Raw genomic sequence first — 24,772 nt, 5'->3', positions numbered from 1 at the left:
GAGAGAGAGAGAGAGAATTGAGGCAATTGAGGAACTAAAGAGGCAGAAGACAAGAGGGAGAGCGAGGGAGAGAGAGCACCCCGCTATCCATCTCGCTAAAACTGGGTCATGCATGCACTGTGTTCTGTGTAATCTTATGTATTCTGTGGTAGTGTAGATGTATACATGAACTTGGCGTGCACATGTTTGCACAGCTGTAATTAGCCTGTCCTATGATTCAATCTAAAGCTGTGTGCGGCTGTCTCCAGGGGACAGAGTGTTGAGACAAAGCGGGGGAATAATGTCCTGTGTCGACTCTCTGAATGTGTGTGTGTGTGTGTGTGTGTGTGTGTGTGTGTGTGTGTGTGAGAAAGAGAGAAATAATTTGAGCAGTACGTGCAAGTGTGTGCCTGTGTGTGTCAAATCAATACAGTAAGAGGGCGATGCCATTAAGCAACCCACCCCTCTTCTCTCCACCTTCATGTCACATGGTTGCCATAGCAGCCATGTGTGCCGTGGCCTCTCCTCTATGCTGATATTTCTACCACTGTTCACGGGATCACAATCAAACATTTGTTCATGAAATGTTTGGGCAAAATGAGGGACATTTCAGTATTTCATCATTTTCTTTTCAAAAGTAAAGCATTCATCAGTCTTGCTCCACTACATTAATTCGCACCAACATCTAGAGTATGTAACCTCTAGTCATCAAGAGAATATTGATTGTGTGTGAGCTGCTCTCAGCTTGGAAGATCTGGGTTCACTGCTCAACTCAAGCAGATGAGTTTTTTTATAATGAATTTTAGATTTTTAATGCAGGTTTACCCCAAAATAAGCTACCAGCTACCAGCTTTGTTTGTAATGACATTTTTTTATGGGACTGTTTCAAATAAAGTGTTTTAATTCAGATAGTGTTACCCCTGAGCAATCAACAACTAGACAAACAACAACAACAATTACAAGACCTAAAACCAAAAACATAAAAAGGGCAAGAACAGTAAGACTAAAATCACTTAGAGACAAACATACAAGCAAATTAAATAAAGGGCAAAGGATACAGTTAGGGGTGAGTCGAGGGGTCAGACAATAATGGGGGATGCTACCGTACAGACTATAGGGGAAAACCCAAAGATAACATTCAACATTCATCTATCCTTTCTAATATGGGACATCTGATGACTCCTGTCTACTTAGCTCCAATTAAGAAAAATAGGACTAGAAGTATAAATTATGGCTGACTATTTATTAACTTTATATAAAGTTAAACATAACCACTATTTTAAAATCAATTTGGAGTCACACAGCGTAGCACTGAAAAGGAGAAAACATAGAGAGCTGACTCATCTGCGTTAGGAGATGACGGCATGAATCACTTTCTCAGAACAAAAGCAGAACTGGGACATAGTTCCAAACATAATAAAGCTGCCTGATTATTATTAATTATTAATATAAAAAGCTAATCTCCTCATCATCTGACCGTGTGACAGATTTCAGAGTGAGAGTTTACCAGGACTCTGCTCGGTCCCAATTAGACACAATCTACAACATACAAAGAGATCTGTGAAAAAAATCATTCAATTGTCTACTACTAAAAGTTTTAAAAAGATAATGCACATTAACTGAATGGTTTCTTATCATTTGATGATGAAAAATACTAGCAGCACACAGTATATCAGCTGTCTAAGTTTGTGACAATGGGAAATTGTTATTTACTTAATAATAAATCTGTGTGAAACTGCAGCCTGGCTCCTATAGCTGACTTTGAAAAGAAAAGCTGTACTTGCGGCCCTCTGCTGTATTTTTGTTCTGAGTTCAATTGAATTTAAATAGATGATTTCTTTTGGTCAACACCTTTTATGTAACTTCAATAAAATGATTGTCTTTCAATTCAGATTTTGGGATGAGCAGTCATTTTATTCTTAAATTATGCCCATTTACTAGCACATCTTGCTGAAAATTCACTGCACCCACAGAAACCTACAGTACTTAGCATAGTTGCTGGGGGCAAAAACTTGATTGCATAGGCATAAAAGAAGGGACTTTTCCACATTTACAGCGAGAGTGAAAGCTCAGTCAGCGTTTGAAACTTGCATTGATCCAGGGCCACAGAAGCTCCATTTTTTTTACTGCAGAAAGACCAGAAAGTTCTAACAGTTGAGCCAAGGGAACAGGGTTTTGCTTTCCCTATGATGGATTATATTGCTGACGACAGTGAATCGTCCTTCCAAATATTCAGTGTCTACAGGTACAATAAAGCAGTGTCTTTGTTACCTTGAGAGTACAGTTAATGAGAGGTAGGTCAATTGAGAATTGCTTTTCTGCGGCTATCTTAAAGGATAATTTTGATTTATTATAACTTGGGTATTTTTGTGGTCTTGGCCTTTATTTCTATTGATTATGAAAACTTTTTACTCAACAAAGTAATTGCTGAGATCTTGGAAAACACGACAACTTTGCTACAACAAGGTCCAACGGGGCAAGAAATGAGCAGTGGCATGATCAGACAAATTGTAAACCAGCCAACAGTTTAGCCAGATTATCTTAACCACAAGTGAGCGCATAGCCAACATGCCTGTAATAACGCCTCTTTGCAGATGAAAACTGTATGTGTGCATACCTACAGTATGGTAGTATGGTTGGTATAGGTCAAAGTTTACTCCCCAGATGTGTTCCCAGATTTCAGCAATTAACTGGGTGAGCACAGTGTTATTATATCTGATAGGAAAGACAAAAAGTAAGACCCAATTTGTGATAAACTTACACCAGTAGTTTTAGTGATACATGATGTCTACCTGGCATCCCTCTATGTGTGTGGTGTGTGTCCAGTTTCAGGACATATGGTGATTGCTGCTCTGGGACACTCATTTCCATGCTGGAACGTTTGAATGAGAAGAGGTGCTGATTAGCGTGCGCGCACACACACGCACACACACACACACACACACACACACACACACAAACACACACACACACACACACACACACACACACACACACACACACACACACACACACATATACACACACATACACACACACACACACACACACACACACACACACATTTAAACAGCCCCAACAAATCCAGCCATGTGTGCCTGAGAGATAAGGTGCATCCTGCATACTCTTTCTACATACTCCCTCTCTTCCTCTTCCTCTCTTTCTCTCTCACTCTCCCTTCGTCTCTCTCCCTCTTTCTCTCTCTGGTAGAGTAGCACTTAATTCCCCCTAATTCTCTAATCATGAGCACGGGGCCACTGCACATACAGTCAGCAGTGACCGAGGCAGTACACAAAGCAGGGCCCAAATGATGGAGGATTTTTCTGGCCATTTCTTAAGCCAATATCAATAACTGGTGGGAGGGGTGGGGGAGATAAAAAAACAACCAATCGTTCTACCTGTGAGTAGTGGCAATACAGTACCGGACAGTATTTTCTTTGATATCTTATATGTTGCACGAAAATCTTGTTTCATTTCACAAAAGAGGACAAGATTCTTAAATGTCAAATATTGCCTAATGACAAGCAGCTGTACAAAAACTTTGCCTAATAAAAATAGCATAATATATATCAGATAACAGAGTATTTTTTACAGTGTGGTATTAGTACTTTGACTTGAGTAAAGGATCTGAATACTTCTTCCACCACTGATAATAACACACCAAAACCTGCATATGTGCATATATATTACACCCTTCAAAGTATTATCGATTGAGAGAAGTGTCAGTAAGTAACAGAAGCTGACTGACCAGGGCACAGAGGAGGTCGACAGCTTCCAGGATGAGCTCCTGATGTCCTATTCTGGTGACACCCAGCTCCTCCAGCTCCTGATGGGTGATGTGCAGCAGCTGCTCTCCCCCCATCTGCTCCCGCTCGAAACTCTTCACGTACTGCTGGAGACAGTCATCCAGACCTGAGGAGAGCACAGACAGACACAGATTAGCCAGTGCTGATGTTGATGTGCTAACACTGTGTAGAAGAGGCCTTCTGGTCAGCCTTACCCAAAAAAATATTCTATTTGGTATAATAATGATGCATTTTGACTGCATGGTATGCCATAACTCTACGCAATTCAACTCGTTTTCTTTTGGTTTTCCATTAGCAGAAGTTGTGGTTAGTACCCATGCTACCTGGTACCTTTATTGGTTGGTCCGCTGGGTTCCAAGCAAGCTGATCTACTAGGAGATGGAGTTAAAACACTGCAGACTGTTGATTGGTCACAGAGAACCATCACTAGTGTAACACAGGTTGTGCAGAAACCCGCAATTTTTTAAACAGCCAAGCTACCGTCATTAATGGCTGCAATGTTTTTATTCACTCAATGGAGTTGAGTCAAGGTAAGTCGAGCCAAACTATGCAGCAGAAATGAGGCATTGTGCCCCCTCCAGAAATATAAAAATGAGTAGGACATATTTATTACAGACTGACAGAAATACAAATTTGAGTTCCTGTCTGTCATATTGTACACTGACTCCTGGTCCACTTAGCTGCAACACAGAATTCAGGCACGAGTGCAGACACCCACACAGAAACTCAATGCGAAAATCTGCCAAATAGAAAGACAAGCTGAACACCAGCCTAAAGCCAGAAATGTCATCAATGCTTTATTGGCAACTTACTAACTGTCACTTAAAAAACACAACTGTTGGTTTGGCTTTCCAACATCTGATGATGATTGCACACCATGCTGTAATAAGATTGCCTTTGATGCCACTGCTTTTTACATGCTAAATGCATAAATTGATAATAATAACAATCTGAAAATAGCACTTTTAGTGGTTGGAAATTGATGGTGTGTAATTTTTCAATAGGGTTACATTGCAGCCCGGATGGCGGCTGCCGGTTACAGCGTTCTCGCTCAACACTGGACCAATTTCAAAGATTCTTGTTCACATTAGTCACTTAGACACAAATCCATGGAAAAAACAGGGTCCTGGTTGAATGATACTGAAATTCCCCTTTAAGGTTGTGTCCAAAATATACCCAGATATGTGAGTAACATATCGACGTATGACTTTCCGCTGTTAAGCTGCGGCCGCCTGCCATGCAGAGAGCCAATCAGATGCACATAGCCGTGGTGGGTCCAGGATACTATTGATCAGTATGAGCCTCAGGCTTTGAACCAAACAAAGTCAATAGAAAGCACACCTCCCCATGGACCTAATGAACAAGCCTGCTCCAAAAATGAGCACACACAGAGCAAAAACAATGCATTAGAGGAAGCAAATCCATGCACACATACACACACATAAAACCACGGAGACACACAAACAGTGCACTCTGTCGCTCCGTAAACACACACCTCCAACTCAATCACACATACAAATACAATTACAACTGCTGTTGTTATTCAGGGTCTTAACGCCTCTGTGGAGGCACGTCGTTAAATCCGAGTGGAGCTGTGAGGAAAACACTGATGCCCAAGGGAAGCAATGCTGACAGGGAGCAGACAGTGTGATAGCACCTTAACACAGTCACTCTTACACACGCAAAGTATGAGCAAGAGGCATCTTGCTCTTGGTATGCCATGGGACATAACAGACAAAATATAATCCTCCTCTTGCTCTGAGTGACACGGACAAACAATCTTGTCACATACAGCACAGAAGAGCAATTGTTAATCTAACACGTCAGTAAGAGGCTCTGCTCTGTAGCACCACAAGTAGAAATTGTTTAATGGAATGCATTCCCCATGGACAAACCCTCATATCCCACATCTCAGTATGTGTTCCACATACAATAATACAGCATTATTTCATATGCAAGGCTGTTATGACATCACGTTTGTAGATTAAGTGTGGGAAAACTACACGTGAAATCAAATAGGTGCATGTGATGACTTGTTTTCACATGTGCACATGCAATTTTGTATTATAATCATGTACAACTACAAACACAGTTCAAACAGGCCATTTTCTTGCATTGAATACTTATCGCAGGATATATTTAGCTAAGAATACTTTTAATCCTCCCTCTAAATCATCACTTATGAACCACTAGAAGTGCGTGTGAGACCCAGTCCTCTGCCTGCATTTTCTTATTTAGCTGTGTTCGGGACGTTTCTGGGCCTCAATCTCAAAAATGCGGTGACTACGTGCCAGACTGTAAGCATGCATGGATCCAAGAGGAAACTACGAAAATGGCAGACAGCACTGAAAATCCAAAGGGCCACAAGATAAATCTGGGGGGTCGTGAGATGATTCATTATTAATGAAAAGTTCTGCTACACAAATTTGAATTCATTCTTTTCACGTCTCTCTGTCCTGTGCTGTGAAACAATAGCTCATTCTACCTCTTCTGAAGTTCCACCATCTGAAGTATGGGACATTACTTTCTATCAACTTATAGAAATGTGACAAAGGGTCCCAACAACTTGGGAACCACTGGTTTAATCTTTAACAATGCATTGTATTTTATAAGGCCATCATATGTTTTTGTATGTAAAATATGTATCTAATAGTAAGTACCATACAGTAGCTGTTAAATAAATGTAGTGGAGTAAAAAGTACAATATTTGTCGCTGATATGAAGTGGAGTAGAACTATTGAGTAGCATTAAATGGAAATACTCAAGTCAAAATTGTACTTAAGTAAGATAATCGGTACTCTCCACCAAAAAAATGATGTGTTATTTTTCCAAATCTGACTTTAATGTGTGGACAGTTAACAGGTTTATTATTCTGTTTTCTTTGGAAGGGGATTTAAAAACCTCTTCAGATTGTTGTCTACTCTCATTGCCAGTTTCTCATCTTTATTCAGACAAACCAAAAAAAGAAGTGATAATTCATTTCAACACAGCTCTTGCGTGTTTTTTTTACAAGGATGTTTTTGGTAACTGATTCTTGACTAAGAGTAAGTGCACTGCTACTGTACATTCCAGCATTATATTTAAATGAGCTACTTTTCTATACTTTCTTTGTAAAATGTTTATAACAGTGGAAAAATAGTCCAGCGTAATGTAATAAATCATCACCAGTGTTGGCAGAGATATGCAAAAGTGGACTGAACATGCAGATTTCTTTAGCTAGCCAGCAGCTATAGATACAGAGACAGCCATGCAGGAAACACGGAAACACGGAGGCAGAGCAGCGAGAAAGCCCATTTCTGAATATGTGACTCCTGACCTTCACTATCAAAGAGACACGAGAGGGGAAAGAAAACTGAGAAAAAATGGAAATCTAGATGTCCATGTGAGCCTCCCGAACCAAACCAATACATCCTTCTCATTTCCTCCGCCACTCTCCCATTTGTCCTTCCCCAAATACGCCCCAGCCTCCGCTTCTGAAAGCACTTTTTAATAGTAGTCATGTCGTACAATGTGGCACGTTATGGCTTATGTCATCATAATGCAAATGCAATTTCTGACTATATTTGCAAAATGATGCCAGTATAATATCCTCAGTCACTGCACATTTAAGATTCTCTGCAGGTGGAATAAGTGGATGAACTTTTTCCACACTTATTATTCTAGTCTTCTCTTCAGTCCTCTCTCTGGTGTCGAATCATTAATAGTTGCACCTTTTTCCCTCTCTTTTTCCCCTCTCTCCAGCTACAGAAGTATATAAAGCATATGAATTATATAAAGAGCTGATGAATAAAGAATCACAAAGGTCCAGGCTGACTACCTTGGCTTCCTCTGGGAAAGCCTCCTACTGTAGCTATGTCCTACTTCTGCAACACACACACACACACACACACACACACACACACACAGCTAGTCGGCTGAGTTGACAGCAGTGCATCTTTAAGGTATGATGTTGTTTCAAATAAAATGTGAATTCTCACTCGCATTCTTGCCCAAGCATAAAACAGCACATGGACACAAACAGGCCTACATTCACACATATGCATACACATTGTGACACACAGCTGCTAGCCAATCAGATGAGTCAGAATGCCTCCCCTCAAGGACAAACAGCTGATCTGGGTTCATCTGCTGAGTTCATATGCCAGCTGGAAATAGCACATGGTGCTCACAAACACGCACACACGCACACAGTAACTAACGCATAGGGGTCAGGTTCGTCAGCACTACACCTCGCAAGCCGGCTCAGTATATTCGAATGACGTAGATGTGATTAAGATCTGCAGCGGTTGTGACTGCACAAAGCAGCAACAAATAACTTTTTCTGCCTGCCAAGTGTCTTCTCACATCTGACTGTTTACTGTGTTCACAGTAACTGCAGGAACTATAAAAGCAGACGTCACTGCTTAAGTACACCATGTAGTGTAATAAGAGTCAAACAGATCCTAGCCTTCGTGCAGCGGGAATAAACAAAAAGTGTCTCTCAGTGTAATCAAGTCGTAAGCTGCTGCTAGCTTCCCCCGGGAGCTTTCCTGACTTGGGAATAAGATATTTTATAATAGCTTAGCCATAGATAGTTGAAATTGTGCTTCCACCAGCTTCCACAGTGTGTGGAGTCACTTCAGCGTGCACTGCTCATGTGGCGATGGCAGGTCACACTAATGTTTCCTGTAAATATTGTCTTTCCTGCTGCATTTCAGGAACCTAATACTGAACATTATTTGCTGAGCCAGGGCAGTGCCTGCATGTCTCCCATATCGCTCACTTTGAATAGCTCTTGATAACACAAATTTGTCAATTGTCAACTGTCTGTTTTTTTCCCCACAGTCTGAGAGAGATAATAAGATTACCGCATGCAGCAAGTACTCTTAAATTCTGCTGGGACACTTGGGTTTGTGAATTGGAGTCGGTTCAGTGCTTTTCACTTTTATACGCTCCTCTTTTAAGTTGAATGAGATCCTTTTTATTTTTTATTTTGATCTTTATAAAAGCATCACAAACTAGTTCTGGGTTTTGACTCTCGCATGAAAACACAATTTTCTACCAGTGTTATAACAGATTTTTGTGTTCGTGTTTTCATCTGTACTCTTGTCAGAAGTTTGAATTGGGTGCAACTCATTTGGAAAAGCGTGATGTCACATACTTCCATCCACCAATCAGGATTTAGCAACATTTGAATCAGAAAATATGTCATCTGTCCGGGAAACGCTTAAATTAAGTTACCTTTGATTGTTGTTGCAAATTGCTACAAACTTGTCCAATTAGATTTGGAAAGGAGTTCAAAATAAGCAATAAGTCTGTATTTTTTTTCATCCTCAATAATTTTAACAACTGCGTTATAAAGTCATCAGCTGCAATGTTTTTAATTATCAAATAAAATCAATTAATCAAAAAGATTCAGTTTTTGTAACTTGATTCTATGCCTCATATTTAAAATGCTGTTGAACTACAACTTTACCACAAAGGCACTAGAGTTTTATTGATTTTCTATAGACTAATGTGGTATACACGTATTATTTTTGTTATCAAAACTGATATATCTCTGTAAGAAACACTAAAGAATCCCATGATCCCGACCATCCCGACTTAATAGATTAAAATAACGTAACTATATAACAACCTGCCGTGAGACCTGGCTGCAACACGAGGGTTGCCAGGCAACCAGAGCGAGAGAGGCCTCCGAGCAGAAGTGAGGGATCAGCAGTTGCTGCCCCTCAGGTCCCTGCACTGATGCTAGGCTAAGTAGCACACATACACACTATATTTACACACACGTACTGTAGCCTATATGTGTGTTCCGCACACTGACTGAAAGCTTGTTGAAGGCCACAATAAAAAGAAACTGCATTTACAGCTGAATATGGCTCGAACTGAAAAGCTCTCGCTGAGCAGGTACTTTGCTGTTTGGCCATTGACATCAAGTGAAATTAGTCAAACCTGTGTATTCCTCTGAGATCATGTTCGGGTCAGAGTGGAGCCTGGGCTAAGAGCAGCGGCAGGCAGCAAAGACTCCTGTCCCGTCGCCTTAGACCCCCCCCCCCCCATCTGTGAGCTTCCAGCTGGAGTAAGTGCTTTGAGTGGGAAGAAAACTAAAAATATTCCTACTGTGAAATATTCATCACATCATGACAGAATATTCTTAAGACTGTGGCATTTTAGCTCCCCGGTATACAAGCTTTCAAGTGCACCCGCAGCCTACTCTCCGAAATCCAGCTAGCAGAGAGGTGTCAAGAGGCAATCTGAAGGAACACGGCGACGACAGAAAACAGGGTCAACCAGGAAGTTGCAAGGAGGTCAGGGACAGACTCTGAGGATCTAACCCACCTCCGAGAATCTGAAGTGATTACAGACGTATAATAATTAGTGGTGCACGATATATCGGCCGCCGATATAATATCGGCCGATATGGTCATTTTTTTACACATCGGTATCGTTCCAATGTCAAAATAGGGCCGATGAATAGGGCCGATGTGAATCATTCTTGTGTATTTGACGTGTGTAGGCTTAGATGTGTGTGTGAGAATTTAGATTTAAATCTGACCTGTGGAGGGCAGTAATACGCTTAACAGCGTCTATACTGCTGAAATCAGAAGAAGAAGAAGAAAAAAAAGTGTGGGCGGGGATGTTGGTTTTTGCAGACGGAATCTGCGGCGAAGTGGGACACTGGAAACTTTAGTAGACCACCGGCTCTCGGTGGGCGGGGGAGAGACGAATGTTCGTAAATAAGAGGTTGCTGTTTGGTTGCTGCGGCCCGCCGTACAGGTTGGTTTGACCAGCGGGCAGCAGCGGCGGCCGGAGTGGGCAGCAGACGCGATCATGGGGGGACATTCTCAGCGGTGAAACGCAAACGGGGGCTGGAGTATAGCTAACCTAGCTAGGTGGAAAGCTAACGCTAGCCAGCCACCTGTTCCATCAATCCTGGTTGCAAGTGTCTGCTCATTAGACAACAAACTGGAGCACATCCAATTTAAACCAAACTCCCATCGCGAGTTCAGAGACTGCTGTGTTGTTCTTGTTGTGGAAATATGTCACCGGGTAAGAGAGGAGATTTTGTTAACACGGACTTGTGCAGAAATTAGCTGCTTGTATCCAACTAAATGCTAACTGCTGGGGAAGTTTGTGACTAGTAAATGCCCACCGTTCTACATTTCACGCAAATTTACAACTGTGTTTATAATCTGCTACATTTAGCTATTGCACACACACGTAAAGTTCAGCTAATGCATACTAGCATTAGCGCTTGGTTGACTGTAAACACCTGTTTCGTATGTCGTTTTTATATATTTTAAATGTGTAACCATTACAGCCACGGTGAAATGTTGTTTGGTGTATATGGTTGAAATGACAATAAAACACATTTGGGTTGAGTTGAATGCTGCCTCACTGTCGGTCTGTAGGTGGATGTGGCTTGGGAGTAGCAGCGAAGCAAGTACATTCTGGGATTTGGTGTCTTTCATCCATATGAGCAAAAAAACACATTTTCTGGCTTATCTTGGCCTAGAAGGCACCAATTTCTATAATTTCAAGGGTTAGGCCTAACCTTATAGTACTTGGCAGTTACTGTACTTCCAGTTCAGACTGCAAAAGCCAGTGTCTGTTCAGTCAGGTTTGTTCTGGCTCCATTTTCACATTTTACCTCTTTCAATACTTTTGGCTTTGGCCATTTAAGGCCTACTACTGTACTTTAAAGTTTTGAACTGTTGTACAATGTTCACAGAATACAGTGACTTGGTCTCAAGTGAGTTAGATGTTTATTACAAAGTTAGAAACTAGCTGTTGAACAACGTAGCATTCAGCTGCTAAAGACATATTTTTCTCAGATGTTGGTGGAGAGAAAAAGAGAGCTAAAAATAAGAGGTAATGCACGACTCAGAATCAGGGTTGTACCGGAGCGCACCTACTGTATGACGCATGTGATTAAGTTATGGCTCGACTATGACTTTTGAAGGTTCCTACGGTGAAGTTTACATACATAATTCAAACATAACTATAAAATGAATGAATGTTTTGCTGCCTTTTCATCTTCACTAGTTAGTAAAAAAAATCATTTCATTCACTGTGCCATTCAAGGGCAGCAGCTGCAGCTACCTGCAACTTTCAAGGTGGAGTGTTTTCTTGCGCGTTACTCAATGTATGATTTGACGGCGTAAATGAATCAACACACCTTAAATGTCAATATGACAACTTTGACCATTCCATTTGTTTTTATTTTCTCTCTTGCATGACGTGTGCTTTGGTGATTATTGGATCTTCAAGCGCTTTAAAAAATATGAACTTCAACCGAATCATGCAAACTGCAAATATTCTATTTCCTCAGGTGATGAAGTGTCATTCCGATGCACTCCGACAGCACTACACCCCTGCTCAGAATCAATGCTAATGTTGCTCTGTGTCTGCTGGATGTCTAGATAAACAACTGTTCGCTAAGCATGAAATTGTTCTTTTGGCTGTGAGCAGTGTGATTGGTCAGTGTATTACAAGTAAACTTATAATCTGCATCAAACACTAGTTCTTGAATCTTCTGTGGGGCGTTTTTCATCATTGCTAAGTTGTTGTTGTTAATACTACTCATTATTATATTATTATTATTTTTATATTATAGCTACCAGTGCAATAACATGCAGTGTGTTTGCCACAGTATATTGTCTTTAAGAAAGTGGCAGTATTTGTCAGAACAGAATCACTACCACTCTCTTAAAGACCAAAACAACTCAAGAGCCATGATGCCATCAAACTGATTCCACAACGTGATTTTTTTCTTTATGATTCTGAAACACTGTGTAAGAACCAGCTGTTGGTCTGAGCTTAAACAGACAAACCAGCTTTGCAGTAAAGTTGACAGCTAAGCTGAAATAAACAGTTAACTCCAGATCGTCACCCTGGCAACTATAAAAGGATAAAAGCCAAAATGTAGTTTAATCTTTTAAGTCAGGCTTTCTCAACATTTGCAAGCTTGTAAACCCAGCAATTGAGTTGTCATGTAAATTTGAATCATCACACAACGACTTGCCACATCCAGAAATCTCCAGTATCTGTATATCATACGATCTCATGTGGGGTCCTGACCCCAGGGTTGAGAAGCTTTACTTGGAAGTTAATATATGTGATTGTTAAACTGCAGCCCCCGGAACAACAGGTGCAAAATCAACCCAGTAAAACACACACACACACACACACACACACAGGCCCCTCTGTCCGAGCGCCCGGATAGAGCGGGTGCTTTGATATGATGCCGACTCCATCCTCCCATTCTCCGCACCGCTCTGCCTTCGCTTCTGTGCTCTCTCCCCCTCTTTCTCCGTCATGCCCACCCTTCCCCTTGCACACTCCCTCATTTCCTCCCCTATCTTAGGCTCCTCAGCCTTTCTTTCATTTTGCTTTGCGCCTCCCCATTTCTGAATGCGTGTCCCTGCTCTCTCATTGCTCAGGGCCATAAAACAGGAGGGGAAGCTTGTGTGTGTGCGTGCGTGCGTGCATGCGTGTGTGCGTGCGGCATGTGTATGCGCCTCACTATGTGTCTAAACGTGTGTTTGAGGCTTGCAAGATGTAGATTGGGCATCTGCGTTCGTTGCTGGTTCCCCATCTTATGACATGTTCTGTGACTCCGACATGATCAGATCTGGTTTCCATGACTACCGATGCCCCACTTAAAGCTGCTGCTCCAGAGCTGTGTGTCTATGCCTGTGTGTCAGTGTGCATACATACATACCATACATACCATATATTTCAGTGAGCATGTGCATTCCTTCGAGTGCCTGAATCTATATGCATCCATATGCAGCGCATGCATCTCTGCATTTCTTTTGTGTATGAAAATCGAGTTTCCTCTGTGTGTGTGTGTGTGTGAGTGTGTTTCCTCATAATAAGGCATGCTCTTTAATCTTTAATGCAGCTGAAACTACAACAAGCACACAGTCAGAGCCAGGGGAAGCGTTTTTTCCAACACAGACTTCTTTACCATGTCAGCAGGAGACTAAATCAGGGGACACAGTATGGAATGGTAGTAAACATGGCTCTCGACACCACAGGACACTCAAACGACCAAACAGCATCAAGGGGATTCTTTCAACAGAGGTACAAAGCATTTCCTGCTGTCCGTTTTGTACCACTGCTATACATCGTATGCGTTTAAATCCATCTAAATTGGTAGATCTCATGATCTCAGTCGTTCTCAGTCTCCTGCTCTGACTGAAATGTCACTTTTATTTTTAGATTTTTTTTTGTTCCAATAAATCAGCACTTAAAGAGGAAAAGAGAGATCACTGCAGGAAAAGTGAGCTGCCTTATTCATTTTCCTGTCGCTGTATGCATCAGCAGGCCGCTGATACTGTGCGCCTGAAAGCACCGGGTGATCTTATGAGATATACACAGCACCGAGAGCTGAGAAGAAAGTCCATTTTTCTTTGCTGCCTAACACGTTAGAGCACAGCTCCTAACGCGTCATACTTTACACATCAATTGCGTCTGCACACACCCCAGCAGATACATACCCCTCGCACACACACGCACACACACACACACACACATACATACATAGAGGAAACTCCTCCAGTGTGGGTGTTCAAATCAAAACAAACGCTGATGAGTCATCTTTCTGTGAGCCTCACCAGTGTTCTGCTGCTGGAGCAGTCCTTCTACAGCGGCGAGAGATAAAGTATATACACTGCTTAGCTAGATGGGTCAGGTTTTCTCGTTAGGATTGCAGAGTATCCCGTCTCATGTTCTTTCATAAAACAGGAGTGGATTGATGAGGAAGAGGAGCTGCTGTCCACGAGCCCGGGATAAAGCTTGTAAAACCTCATACCGTCTTTATCATTTTTAACTCTCCAAGTCCAGGTTGATGATTTCACTCGGCCAACCTATGTGCAAAAGTAGCTATTTCAGAGGTGGAACGATCTATATGAAGAAAAGCTTTACTGACAAAAACACTGCTGGAATGTAACTAAGGTCCTGTACTTAACTTATAATTAATTGTATTATATATATAATTATTTATTATTTATGTATTACTTATTTCTTCAACTTCGCAACATTTCATGGAAAAAACATTTCAATTTTTACACCGGAAGATTTGTTTGACAGTTTTAGTCACTGGTTTCTTTGCAGACTCATTCTTTACAAAGAAAAACATGTAGGCCTAATTATCTTAATTTACTTAACTACCCAACAGTACATAAAGTGGCTACAATTAGCTCAGCATCAACCAGCTAAAGCTACTGACCCATTAATGCATCAGTAATAAGAAACCATATCAACCACTACTATTGATACTTTTACTTAATTTATAGATCTGAATTAATACTCCTAACACTGACCAAAATGGACAAAACATGTCAATTATGTGCTCTTTTAAAAAATTGCATATCCCGTCACTGAATCTAACAAATAAGTTATATTATACAAATGATTATAGATTATATACATAATGAAATGTTGGTGTTGTTGCAAATATTTTACAAACCCATTGTGTCTAATCAACAATATTTGTCATGTGTGATCAGCAATATCTTCAGTTTTTGGCAAGATTTCTAATAATAAAGCAATATATTCAATAAAGCATTTCTTTTCCTTAAGTGAGTAAAACTGTGAAATGATTTCAATTTCTGTATATACTACTGATGATATTTTGAGGAATTATGAGGCTTTTATCCCTGGTTTGGGTGGAGGCAATCAATGTCCCCCAACACAATAATAATGATAAAAATTAGTATAGAAACTAAGGACAATTATGGCCAACGTTCCACAGAGAAATAATATAAATAGCCATTTGTCTGAAAGTTGTAGGTGAGGACAAATGTTTGCTATCAGCACCTTTGTGTCTTATATCTGTGTACATTTAAACATGGATACAACTTCTCTTTCTTATGGTAAGCAAGATAAATTACTACAGTACTTCTTAAAGAAGTTCTCAATCTCACTGCTCCCTAAAAATGGCACAAGACTACTCCTCAGATCAGTGTGAGAGAGATGAAAAGCTTCCAGAAAAAGAGGCCGCAGTGAAGCCCCTGTAAGCGTACAGATTAATACTAGCCTTTCGCCTTTTACTTTATTCATAAGAAAATAAGATCTGAGCATAAGCCTGCCACTGAGGGTTTATGTTGAAGTCCCGCAGGAAAAAAAGAGGAGGCTTCATAAGAACAGGGACAACACAGGGAGATTATGGTGAACGTCTATGAAAAGGAATCTCTGAGAGCCCCAACTCTTCATGTGGAAGAGGCCAGGAGACTCTTTTTCAAAGAACACATACGAGGAGACCAAGAGTGGAGCAGTAACTAAGATGAAACAATTTACCCTCAAGACTATTGGTACATTTTTCTTTGTCCATACTTTACTGATCACAAACCTAGAATGTTGTTTGAGTGCAATAGATGAACTGAATTCTGCAAATAATAGCATGGGTGGCAAATAATGTAATATGATTTTCTTTTTTTTCTCCAGATTCAAGTGATGTCACTCACTAACATCACCATGTGCTGTCTTTCCACTGTCCATTCCAAGCTTTAAATGATATACAAACTTTCACTTCCTGTTGTGGTGATTTCCGAGTGATCACAATTTGAGATTGAAGAAAATGACACTTGAAATAACTGACATAAATGTCCTTATCGGCAGACAAAACCCAGCACCTCTCACAATGTTTGTATCCAATTGTTATGTTTTCATATGCAGTCTTTATATACAACTTTTCTTATTGCTCAAAGCTAGCATTCCTGGAGCCTGTAAGAGGAAGGGGAAGCACTGCTTTGCCGTGGGTGGAATGCAAATCACTGCCACATGCAGGATTTAATTTTAGCACATGGTTTTTTGGGACTGACTAACTCATAACTTAACTTACTGGCCCTAAAGTAGCAGCATGTTTTAAAACATAGGAAAGTGTAATGTGCTCCACATTTGGCAATAAGTGATCACTACTATCTTACTTTTCGATATCCTGAGCACAAACACTGTTACACTGTGTGTAGTATCAAAAGAACTATACCAAAACCAACATTTTGTGTGTGTTGTCCATGTTGCAAAAGTCTAACCACATTTGGCCTGTTACAGATCTAATCTTCAATCAAATTTCAATTCTCCAAGTAAACACTCCACAGATCAGAGGAACTCCACTGGCTGAGGAGAGCAATTATAAAACCAGGAACATTATCGTAATTACTCAACTTAACGCATCCCAAATACTCCCTCGCCATGTCCCCTGAGGGTCTCACAATCACCTTGACTTCTAATCTCAGACATCAGTTCTTTACCATAATGCAAAGGAACTATATCAGTCTTAAAAGCACATGTAAGAAAATTGAGGAAACTCATAGATTAGATACTAAAAGTGCTCACTCTGTATGTGTTGTTAATGCAATAACACAATCACAAGTGCTGAGGAGCATTACATTGTAGGTTTGAGTCATCACACAGAAGTGATCAAGTCATTCTCTTTAAGTAAGGGATTGCGGACACCCTCCCTCCCCATTTTCATTGTCTGTCATTAGGCCTACCACAGTTTCTCTCACACACACACACACACACACACACACACGCATAAGTGATCACTCATCCATAGTGTCTGTTTGAAGGGACATATCTCGCGCCAGCAAAGCGAGCAACAGAAAAAGAAAGCCAGTGTGATCGGTGCGTTTGCCTTATATATATTTATATGGCAGGCGGCATTGCGCTGTCCACGGTGCTGAAACGGACTGTACGGCTGGCTTTTGGGTAGTGGGGGGTGGAGGGAGGTGTACAGGGGGTGCATGCAGCTAACTACATTAATCAAACACGCACGCGCGCACACACGCACGTAGATACACACATAGAACGAGTTAGAATCTGGGTCTAGAGCATGTGTGGCAGTGAGTGAAAGAGCAGATAACATATATTCCACATTCATTGATGGGAGCTCTGCTGCTGCTGCTGCTGCTACGGATGGAGTCAGCAGCAGCAGCAGCAGCCTATAGGCTTGGCTTGCGAGGGGTGCGCTCTCAAGCAAGCTGAGCCTCCACTCCCTGCTTCTTGGGGACATCCATTTCACTGCCCCGGCTCAAACGCATTCCCTCTACTTTAGTGACTTTAATCAGTCTCACACTACAGTTACAGCTGCTAAAATCACACGTCAGCGTGCAGGTTTGGATAAGGAGAACCCACATGCACACAGTGTGGCCCTACTCCGCTGCTGCCTACCACCACCACCATCCTCATCATCATCATTATCATCATCATTATACCCTCAAGCAGCATGAACATCACTAGCCTGATGCAATCCAAATTTACCTTTCATCCAGTCCAGCACTTGCTTTGGTGTCCATTTACTTATAGGCTCCATAACCAAAGCCATGGTGTCACAGTCTCTCCGAGATGAACAGCACAGGACTCAATGCGGGCGACATAAAACGACTTGTCAGTCACATCTGGAATGACACGGCGGTGGATACATCTGAGGGAAAAGAAAGCTTTGTCAGTTTTATTCTCTCCATCAGAGCATGGCCGCCTGCAGAAACGGTGAACGGGATGCGGTGGTGCAATCCACGCGCACACATGGAGACACGCACACACACACGCTCTGTCCTTTCCCTCCCTCCCTCCTTCTCGTTCCCTCACTCTCTCTCTATCTCTCTTCCTCGTGCCTTCCCGCCAGCAGCCCGCGCGCTGTGAGAAGTGGATTCGGTGGGCGCGAGTGGATGGAGCGACCCCTCCTCTCTCCTCTTTTCCTACCGCCCGCCTCGCTGCAGCATCACAAGGGCCACCACTCATAACACAGACCAGGGAATGGTGCAACGCACACCATATAGGGAGGATCTCTCTCTGTCTGACTCCCTCCCTGCCTTACACACACACACACACACACACACACACACACACACACACACATATAGAGACAGAGAAAGAAGGGCTGTATGCACAAATTACTTAAGCACTCCTTTAACGAAATGTAGCTATATGACAAAACACCATGAATCATATAAAGTGCAGTAGGGTCTTTTGAGTACCACAGACATACGATAAGCACCTGAAATATTATAAAAAATATATATTTTTATTATTTTTATTTTCACAAGGTGAAGGGAATAATTTGTTTCATCATTAGTCTTTCCTTGGTAAATTGTTGTTGCCTGGGTGTTATTTGTGCCGTGCTACATCACAAGGCAAGGCAATGCCTATATGTCAGCTGTTTTTGTTTAAGTTTACCATCTGTGGATGAGAAAATCAGCATCAGTTGTCAGGCGCTGCTGCTCGGCGCATGGGCTCAGCTGTGATGAACAGCGCCCCCTGGTGCGCACCTGGGACACAGGTGACGTCATGGATTAGAGCAGCATCCCCCACACACACACACACACACATTATACCTAGGGAGAGGGAGAAAGTAGAGGTAAGTAAGTAAATAGGTAGGTAGGTAGGTAGGTATGGTAGGTATGTAGGTAGGTAGGTAGGTAGGTAGGTAGGTCAGACAGACAGGCAGGTAGACATAAATAGATAGATAGATAGATAGATAGATAGATAGAACTGTATAATGGTGGTGCAACCTGTACTGTACAGCATAGGGTTCTATCACTGAGGACATGTACATTTGTATACTTCCCTGTACAAAAAAGCAAGCACACACACACACACACACACACACAGTAGGAAAATATCACAAAACACAGTGATTATAGATTAACTTAATTTATTTCTGTTACACAGAATTGACAAACAAAACAAATTAGTTTCAAAGTGCAGAATGGCATGTAGCTTGTGAACCTTCAGACAGATAGGGGGGGGGGGCACTACAAAGTTACAATAATGTCTTGTGAAGTCAAATGAAAATGTATGGCAGTTAGTGGTTGTGTTTATGTTTTTGGCAAGGTACAGTACCTCTTAAGGGACAATGTTTGTTTCGACCTGGTTCAAAAGTGAGCACGTTTATTGCCCCATTTGTCTAATGCGGTCGCCAAATTCTTCATACAGGCTCTGGGTCTTCTGTCTGTCTCTCGCCCTGATATTGTTTGCCATACTGCAGCAGAAATGCCAATAAGCTATTAGACTGTAGAATAGGCTTACTAGCTGAAGGTGCAGTATAGCCTATTTGATGATGAAGCAATGTTTAGAAATGTAACTAAATGATTTGTAATGCTGTCTATCCCAGTCATTTGATTACAAAGATAAAAAAAGTTATCACATTCTAATTACATTTGTTTTATTTGCATGAATCAGAAGATTTATTGTCATTATGCAAAATGAACAACGACATTTTTAGCAGCAGTTGACCCAGTATTATAAATCTAAATCAGAAATCAAAATCAAAGACAAGAAATAAATGACCAAAGTTTTATGCATTAATTGTAAGTAATACATTAATGTGTAAATAATATATATCTAAATATAAATGTAATGTAAACTAATAACCTTAAAATGGGTTTAGGGTTAACATTTTAACATTTACCAACATTTGAAATAGAAAAAAAGCATCAATCATATGCAACATGTTCCTATGTGAAGTCTAAAAGTGAAGAAAAAGTTAAATATAGAAATGTAAACACGTTTGCTGTCTGATTCAACAGTGATTTGTAGCCTGCAGTGAAACAGTCAATTAAACACTTCCATTTCCAGCACCTACTGTACATTCAGCAACAGTTTAAGTGGCAAACTAAACTTATATCACTTCAAAAGGATACTCGGACATGTTCAGGTGATGAGGACACAGACCATTTCCCATCCAAAGTTTGAGCTGCTTCCATGTCTGTGACCTCCTCCTCCTCCAGCAGCCCACTGAACAAAGTCAATGGTGGGCGGGACCACGGGGCTCAGTTTTCAGCCCTTTCCGAATGTCACAGCGGTGATCATGGGCTCCCATTGGCTCCTGTCTGCAAACACGTCACAATCATGATTAGAATTGATGATCGGACGTTCTGATTTCATTGTCTAGCAAAGGGGACTGGTGAAGAAATCTGCTGAATTTAACCGTTCGTCTGATTTTGACATCAAAAATGGTAAGTAGGAAAGTGATTTCACTTTTCCGCTTCAGGGAACCCCGACTGATTTTTGTTCGTATCGGCTCGAAGACAGGGTCAGCGAGAATGACCATGCCGGGGTCGGGAAATCACAGATTTGAAGGAAAAGTTTAGCTATAGCTATCCATGGGGCAAGCTATGCTAATGCTAGCTAACGTTGGCTGGCTCAGATATGGCCGCTCGGGCCTGTAAACTAACGTAACCTGTCTCTATGGCCATTGTGGGGATGCGGCGCCTACCCGGTTTGTTTACTGTGTGGCTCGCTGTCGTAAAGTTATGGCATGTGCTTCCTGTGTGGAAATTGTGTTTCTGAATCCCCAGGCTGTTGCTTTGGTGGCATACTAATCTGACGAGCCCACAATTTGTTCGCTAATTCTCTCCGTAATGTCACCAGATTGACTGTAGCCATGCGCAGTCAGCCTGCCAAAATAAACCAGCTGGATGCTTATTGGTCGCACAAGATTCCCGTATGTGACATTTACTGTCTTTATCGAAACCTCTTTAACAACTGGATTTCAAACTTAGGCACCTGAGTTTTCTCAGCTGTCTGATAGTCCAGGTGTTATCACTTTGGTTGCTGCTCCTTTCTTTCTCTCTCCCTCGTTCACTTTCAGTGTGCAAACACCATACACGTTAACTTTGAAACTCGTATTCATAACACTGGACCCCATTCGTTAAGATGTCCGTTTGTGTGGCTATTTGAACATAAAAGCTAGCTAACGTGTGATACATTGTCGTGTTTTGCTTTTGCCAAAAAGTAAGCTTTATTAACTTGTAATTCATACGTGTACAATTGTGACTCCATGGTTAATACAAGGGCACACATTTAAATGGGTTTCAGTCTATGAATAGTCTCGCTAGGGACAACATATTAGCTTGATTGATAGTGTTATTGATGCTACACAGTGGCTTGTCACAGCTCATTATACTTTGACTGACAGTGTGTTGTATATTTCACAGCTTCACAATGCTTGATGTAACTTTTTCAAAATGTGTATGTATTATATGACAAAGTGTTGATTGGTTGTCTACAATTTGTTGAAACGGATTAGATCCTGAAAAAATTGCCACTAGTCTGTTGTTATTATTATTATTATTATTATTATTATTATTATTATTATTAGTAGTAGTAGTAGTAGTAGTAGTAGTAGTAGTAGAATTGTGCTCATAATGACATGGATTTGGTTATCATTTTGTCAGGCTCTTTTTATCCACACTCTTAAGCACAGCGTTGTCTGCTTTGCTTTCTCCCCAGCCACATTACCCTTTAGTGTGCCAGGTACACTGAGACACCATGGGTACAATCATAATTGTGCTAATGTAGAAACATGGAGGTTTTGCTGTGATCTGCATGGCTGCCCCGTTCCCCTCCAGTTACAGAATGGATGCATGGTCACAGAGACGTGGCCTGCAGACTGTGAGTATATATCAAGTATTACAAATATAATGAATTAAAAATTACATATGCTTGAAATCGGACAGATTGAAAAATAAAATGCAGGGACTGCTGCAGTTGTCATCCTGAGACTGATATTTTCAGGGGATAGAATTATGTAATAGTTGATGCATTTGTTAAATTAATGCTTAATACAAAAACATATTGTGATTTTTGGAATTAAATTTGCTAGAAAAAACCCTCATAATGCAGTTCATAAACCAAAGAGAGGAAATTGCACAAGTTCGCACTACATGCTTTATCTTTTTAACCCAATCATCTACCACAATCTGTCAGTAAGCTCAAGTGAGTTCTGATGTATTACAAAGTTTTTGGGGGTTCTTTATCTTTTGTGATTGTCTCTCAGATGAACCTGCGGTCAGTGTTTACGACTGAACAGCAGAAGATCCTGGAACGTTACTATGATAATGGGATGACCAATCAGAGCAAGGCTTGCTTCCAGCTAATACTGCAATGCGCTCAGGAGGCCAAACTGGACTTCAGCGTGGTCCGGGTAGGCCCATACAATGTGCTTGTGTGTTTGTGAATGAGCAAAAGGGAAGCAGAACTATGTGCTTGCATGTTGCACCATTGTGGTGGCAAGTAATTGAGACAGTGAGTCTAGTTTCTTCCCTCTGAGTTCTTCATCTAATGCAGAGTCATGAATTATTTTCCACACTTTGCTGAATTAGTCCCTGTAGTGTATTGCAGAATGTTTTTTTAAGTGATGTTACTGAGCTGAATGCTCTTCTCCCCGCAGACATGGGTTGGCAACAAAAGACGTAAGCTCGCCTCCAAGGTAGAACAGAACGGAGGCATGTCTCATTCCTTATCCAGTCACGGACTCGCCGGGGGATTACTCTCCAATCACTCGTTGGCCGGAGGTCCACTGTCCAATCACAGCCTGGCCGCAGGGGCGCTGTTTCCTGCTGAACTGGCTGCAGCGCGGAACATCCAGAATCATGTACACCTTCTCCCTCCATCCTCGTCCTTCCCTTCTTTCTCGTCGACATCTTCCTCCCCTTCCTCTTCCTCTCCCCACAGCAGCGGAAGCAACAACAACAACAACAACAACAACAATGACGTCATACTGACCGGGATTTACTCTCTCAACTCCGTCCCTCGCTCCCGCCCAAGACCCACAGCCCCACCATCTCATTCAGACTATGAGCTTTCTGCACACGCATCCTCGTCTCTGAGCAACCGGGCCCTGCTGAGCAGGAACAGCTCCGCCTCCTCACCCCTGCACTCCAAGCTGGTCTCACTCTCTCAAAACCTCCCACCCATCGCATCTGCCTCAGGGCCTTTAGTCAACACTGCAGTCAGGAAGGGGACTGTATCCCTTGGGGATGCAGGGGTAAGTGCAGGAGCAGGAGTAGTACCTCACAGCTGGACCAGGCAGTACGGTACAGTGCAAACTCGCCCCTGGTCCTCTTCCTCCCTGTCCCAAACACAGCCTCAGCCCAGACCTCACTCCAACCCCCAACCTCAACCACCTGCCCCTCAGAAGACTTGGGTCTCCCTCCCAGTACAAAACTCTTGTCCACCCTCTGAGCAGACACCTCGTATCCAGCAGGTCTTCACCTTGTCAGAAAGAGGCGAGGGGGACAGGCTTAGACCGAGTCACGTTTCCACCCGGAAAAGCCAGGAAAGCCACAGGCCAGCGTCCCATCCTAATAACTTCTCCATCGCCATGGAAACTGGAGATGAAGAAGATGAGTGGCAAAGGGAAGAGGAGCTGGCAAACATGGCCGCTCAGACACACCTCCACAGGGAGCGGACGTCGACTAGCCCAACCGGGGCTGAAGTGTCTGTGGTGAGAGGAAGCCACTCCCCCCCTATGTCTCGCTCCAGACCCGCACTGCTCCACAGCAACACAACTCTTCAGGGCAGCTACTCCGTAACAGCACAGACCTCACTTACAGGGGAATCCAGCACACAGGTAGGAGAGGTTCTAGTGGCGTTGCTGCTTTCCTTCAAAGTATTGCTGGGTTCCGTATTCAATACTTTATAGGCACAGACCGAATTGCCTCTGTAGTATCGAAAAATGCCTCATCATTCAATACCGAATTTCAATACCTAAGGTGTAAATCTCATCAGCGTCAGTGAGCCAATAAGCATGCAGCATTCTTCTACCAGATCTAATCGAGATTAGTACTATAATGTTGTCTTTTTCTGTTAAAATGTATTTTATTAAACTGGTATGCAAAATCGCTAAGGAAACCGTTAACAAAGTCACTGTATCGGTCTCGCTGTCGGTATTGAACATCTTTGAGCATTACCCATCCCTACTTCAACGTCAGTTGAAAACTTAACCTGACTGTGTCTCTGTGTGCAGACTTCAGTTGGTGTGTCTGCTGCCCCCTGGGTTATCAGCAACTCCAGAAAGAGAACAGTTAGTACTTTTCTTGTCACTTTAAACACAAAACTTTGAATATATATATATATATATATATATATATATATATATATATATATATATATATATATATATATATATATATATATATATATATATATATACACACACACACACACACACACACACACACACACACACACACACACAGTAGTATAGGGAA

The 24,772-nt window shown here is 41.8% G+C and overlaps 2 protein-coding genes across 2 annotated transcripts in view; one reads left to right on the top strand and one right to left on the bottom strand.

Annotated features, from left to right (window-relative positions):
- si:ch211-26b3.4 (connector enhancer of kinase suppressor of ras 2) overlaps positions 1-18,102 on the bottom strand; it is a 68,729-nt gene extending 50,627 nt beyond the window's left edge. The window contains exons 1-2 of the mRNA XM_028590047.1: positions 18,039-18,102; positions 3,728-3,891 (exon numbers count right to left, since the gene is read on the bottom strand). Coding sequence (XP_028445848.1) covers positions 3,728-3,891; positions 18,039-18,102 — 228 coding nt within the window. The remainder of the gene's footprint in view (positions 1-3,727; positions 3,892-18,038) is intronic.
- A 2,444-nt stretch (positions 18,103-20,546) lies between these two features.
- The window catches only part of hdx (highly divergent homeobox), a 9,297-nt gene continuing 5,071 nt past the window's right edge, over positions 20,547-24,772 (top strand). The window contains exons 1-5 of the mRNA XM_028589294.1: positions 20,547-20,734; positions 22,011-22,172; positions 22,558-22,704; positions 22,951-24,132; positions 24,529-24,585. Coding sequence (XP_028445095.1) covers positions 22,107-22,172; positions 22,558-22,704; positions 22,951-24,132; positions 24,529-24,585 — 1,452 coding nt within the window. The 5' untranslated portion in view covers positions 20,547-20,734; positions 22,011-22,106. The remainder of the gene's footprint in view (positions 20,735-22,010; positions 22,173-22,557; positions 22,705-22,950; positions 24,133-24,528; positions 24,586-24,772) is intronic.

The sequence above is a fragment of the Perca flavescens genome, chromosome 10, assembly GCF_004354835.1.
Source record: "Perca flavescens isolate YP-PL-M2 chromosome 10, PFLA_1.0, whole genome shotgun sequence".
Classification (NCBI taxonomy): Eukaryota; Metazoa; Chordata; class Actinopteri; order Perciformes; family Percidae; genus Perca; species Perca flavescens.
Note: the sequence above shows the minus strand (reverse complement) of the source record. Positions and strands in the feature narration are given on the sequence as shown.